This window comes from Trichosporon asahii (genome assembly GCF_000293215.1).
Source record: "Trichosporon asahii var. asahii CBS 2479 unplaced genomic scaffold scaffold00051, whole genome shotgun sequence".
NCBI classification, from domain to species: Eukaryota; Fungi; Basidiomycota; class Tremellomycetes; order Trichosporonales; family Trichosporonaceae; genus Trichosporon; species Trichosporon asahii.
The window spans coordinates 1,751,595-1,756,049 of NW_014040873.1; the positions used below are offsets into that span (position 1 = coordinate 1,751,595).

Sequence of the window (4,455 nt, forward strand, 5' to 3'; positions counted from 1 at the left end):
CGTGCTGGTCTTCCGCTGCCCGGTTTTCGACCCCTTCCTCGATTTTATCGACCTCATCGACGGCAACGATTATTGGGCGGAATGAGAATCCTCGTCCTAGCTCCCTGTGCGCATCCATAATCCCACCTCAGTTCACCTGCATCATTGCCTGTACACCGAATCTTAGCCCTCTCTACCCATCGGTCAGCAGGTGAGGCGGCACCCCTAAAAGCCAGCGCGATAGCACACACGTTCCTCTCCCCTCGGGATGGTTAGGTGAAATGTCCAAGCATCACACGCCTCTCGCACCGCTCCTCCACACCCGACTTCTCTCCCACGATGCATCTGTCCCGACTGGCGAGGTGTATATAAGCATCTGATCCTGACAGCTTCTCATCTTTTTCCCCATCTTTCACTAGGCAGCCACCAACACTCGACTCGACCTCGGCCGCTCATCCCTCTTAACGACTGCCCTTCCGATCTCTACGTGTTCAGCCATGGTGAGTTGGACCTTCCACACTCGACGAGCTGAGTAATGCAGAATGCATAGCTAATTTCAGAGCTGGAGTTATCGGCAGCCTTTCCACGTCACCATCCGTCCAATCGAGGAGTCCTTTCCATAGACCTATGGTGAGTAACCCTCACTCAGCAGTCCCCCGCATTCGCTTGTCCCCGCTTGGTTGAGACAGAGCACACTCTTCCTACCCGTCACCCCGCTACAGTCGGCGAGCACCTCTCGAGTCTTCGCCGCTACATTCGGCGCACCTCGTCTCTTATTCTCTTCACTTCGTTCTTACACGCCGCCTACAATCGGTCTGCTCCTGCTCTTCTCCGCCAGCCCCTACCACGGCACCAAATGTCTCGCACCTCCCTCTCTCGACAGTCACTACAATGACCTCCACCTCCACGCCGACACCACATACACGCGAAGCATCCTTCACCTCATCCCCAATCAACCAATACTACACTTGGTTCGGGCACGCTGACATCTAGTACGCTTTGAATGAAATGGCACTGAAATTATGGAAACTCTCGAAAACTTACCTCACTTCAAGCCGCGTTAACTTTCCTGGTGATCCGGTCTTGTCCACACGATGGCGCACAGTCTGAACAGGCCGCATGTCTAGAATGTTCGGTCACCCGGACGTGGAACCTAGTCGTGAGTTTCGCAAATTTCTGCTTCGTTAACTCTCAGCGTCAGGTCGGATGCCGGCCACATGCGTCAAGAGCCACACCACCCGATCGAAGAGACGGTAAGAGCTTCCAAGGTGGCCACGGAGCTCACACTCAGAACGACTTCGACGGGACATGTGAGTTTCCCATTTGAGAGTGAAACTGACCAGTCTGTATACGACGTTGAAGGTGTGAGTTGACCACGTCTCGTAATCGCTAACAGTCCTCAGTCCACACAATTACTTAGGGTGTCCAAATGCAGGACTCTTCCCCCCGCTCAGCGTCGTTCACGATGCGCCACCGCGTTCCCAACAAACTGTGAGGCCGGTGAGTTAAGACTCACGATGGAGTCCTTCCCATGCCCCCTGCTCCGATGTCCGCTACATCAAAAGGATGTCAACAGTCGTCAGCAAGCAGTCAGTTCCCTTGCCGTCGGTGCGCATCCCTGGAGGACAAGGCATCGAGGTGATCATCCTGCTTGTGAGTTATCTTGACGGAGTAGATAACTGACACTCAGCCTCGGAGCCTGCGGGGGTTAACTTATAACACTCGCCGACTGAACCCAATGCGCCCTGGTCATCCACTGCCGCCACAGAAACAACGGGTGAGTTTCTGTCTCACCTGAGTCTGACTCCTCCCAGAGAAGTATCTGAAGTGATCAAGAGCTCGCGTGGTCCACAGGGTGGTGATTTTCAAGAACTCTGCCGAAAACTGACACACAGGCTGTGCTACCGGTATCTATCACGAGTCTACGATCCATGACGGTACGTAAGTAGCCGCCACCTGCCACTGTGAGTTAAGCAGATGACGATGATTGCTAACTCCCCCTCAGGCTGTGCCGTCTTGCCCAACATGGAGTCCGGGGTGAGTTCCCTGGTGCGTTAGGCTCTAACTCGACCCAGTCTGCCACGGGCGACTTCTGGTCTTCTGCGGGTGAGTTATAAAGATCGACGGTTCGTAACTCAACCCAGCTTCGTCTCCCGAATCAAATACGAACTTGCCATCTCCCTGTTGGCTAGGGTGTGAGTTGCGTGAACCCTCTCGATCATAACTGACCCCAGTGTTTCCTGTTACTTGGTGCAAACTGCCACGCCCACCAACTCCTTACCGTGAACACGGTTAGGGGCCTAAGAGATGAACAGTGAGGAGAGCCGAACATCCGAAGACATTGTTGGCCTACTCGGTAAGTCGCCCGAGTTAGCCTTGGAGAATGCTAACTCCTTCCAGGCGTGAGTTACCATGCGACAAGTGCGAAACTCATCCCAGCACCGCTCGCGTCGCCGACCGCACGATTGAGACTGCGAGCTGCACGATGCGAGGCCCCTCACTTGAAGTCCTTCCCTTCACTCATACCCCCCTATGCGTGAGTTGACGGAGAGTCAACGACGGCTAACTCTCAGTCCATATGCACCCGGCTTCGGCGAGATGCAGGCCTAAAAGACCCTTATCGTCAAGTTCGCATCGAGGCGAGAGCGAATTGTCATGTTCAGGCTGAGCAAGTTAAACTCAGATGTGAGTTCGCAATCGCCCTCGCTGGAACTCATACAGTATCAGCGGCCCGCCACGCGCCAAAGCTGAGTCAATACCAAGTGCGACGGGCCGCTCCTCAAGCCGGTGCCGTCCAAGTCCTGTAGATGCATCACGACCTCGTGAGCTGACTAGTCGAGGTTTGAGCTCATCCCAGTCTCTGCACGCCAACTGCACGCCACCTTTGTTTGGCGTTCCGTGGCCGCGGGTCTCCCAACTACTGTATGCACCACTGTTTGTACCTCTACATCTCGCGCTCTGACCCTTTCAGCATTCTTTGACAAAATATCCGCTAAACGAGTGAGTTGCGTTGACTTGAAGCGCGGTCAACTCCCCTCAGTGTGATGGAACGATGATGGAACGATAGGCCGGCCCGTAGTCCTGTGCGCCGCACCACCAACCGCGGGCACTACGCCTGCCAACCTTCCTTCATGCTCTTCGTGCTTATGACCAAGGGTGTGGTGTGCTACTACAGAAATGGGGAGCTGGATGTTGTGGATGATCCGAGAGCTGACTTCAGCACCTCTAGTCGTGGTGGTGAGTTTCCACAACGCGAGCCTGGTCTAACTCCTCCCAGTCTCTGAATGGAAACCGTAAGTTGCGAGGAAGATGCGCCAGCTCATACCAGCCACTTCCTGCCTTCCCCCTCGCCTCACCTCGACCTCTCCTCTCCTCACCTCCTCACCACCTCACCGCGTCGCCTCACCTTCACTTCGTCCCTCTTCATTCCCCGGTCTCGCCCTGCACATTGCCAGGGTTCGCGTCAGTTGACGATGGTCGAGACATAGCTGACTCGCTCAGTTCTCCTTCTCTGCCTGCACGAGACGTGAGACCGTTTCTCAACTACTGCACTGGTGAACTACGGTATCGCTCGTGTGAGTTTCACACACAACGCACTACTAACTCTCCTCAGCCATGTATCGTGTATCTCTCCAGTAGTATGCATCACTGTACTCTATTCCTACTGCCTCCCTCTCCGTGCAGGTTTCGCCACTAAGCCAGCGTCGTGCCTGAGCCGGGCCATCACACGGACAACTCCAGATACTCAGTTCACCAGCCGCACGCTCTCTCGCGCTCGCTCTTGTTCTCACGCACGCAAATCCCACGCATATAGTGCATAGGTTTAAGCCAGCTACAGCCAGCACGTTACAACACAGAAAGCCCTATGGACACCGAGAGCCGGAGGGGGTGGGGTGGGTGGAGGACTTGCTTTATTCTTTCTGCTTTGCTTCCTTCTTTGCTTCCTTCTTCTTTCAATTCTTCTTTGTTTTGACTTCTTTCGACTTCTGTTCTGTTGACTTCGAGGATAGGAGAGGAGAGAGGCGAAAAGCGCAAGTCAAGTCGACCGGGAGGCACTGCATCTAGCAGCGCGACCACTGACCGCTCGGGGCGTTCGTTTTGGCTTTCTTTTCGGATTCGGATGAGAGGTTTATACCGTTTCAAGTCATCACAAGGGGGGCGGAATAGGAACAGAGGTGGTTTGGTTTGGTTTGTGATGATGTTTTTAAATCCAGATGAGAGAAAAAAATGTAGCCGCTGAAAATGGGGTTTGATTATAGAGAGGTGGAGCGGTTACGGCTGCACAGCCCGAAGAGCTTACTTTGCGCTCACGCTCGCTCGGGTGCGGCGAGTCGTAGGCTGTGCAGCGGGTGCGGCGGCGACGACGGGCGTCGTGGTCGCGGCGGGGGGTGCCTTCGTGGCGGGGGTCGGGTTCATCGGCGGCGGCGCGGCGGCGACCGGTGTCGCAGGCTTGGCGGCGACGGGCGCCACGGGACG

At 55.2% G+C, this 4,455-nt stretch overlaps 1 protein-coding gene across 1 annotated transcript; it reads left to right on the top strand.

Moving 5' to 3' along the window:
• Nucleotides 1-1,196: 1,196 nt before the first annotated feature.
• Nucleotides 1,197-2,275, top strand: A1Q1_03048 (uncharacterized protein; the record flags this gene model as incomplete). The annotated part of the gene is made up of 6 exons (XM_014324277.1): nt 1,197-1,343; nt 1,400-1,470; nt 1,556-1,632; nt 1,875-1,920; nt 1,985-2,085; nt 2,214-2,275. 6 exons carry the CDS (start codon nt 1,197-1,199, stop codon nt 2,273-2,275), a joined length of 504 nt encoding a protein of 167 aa, XP_014179752.1.
• Between the last annotated feature and the right edge of the window lie 2,180 nt (nt 2,276-4,455).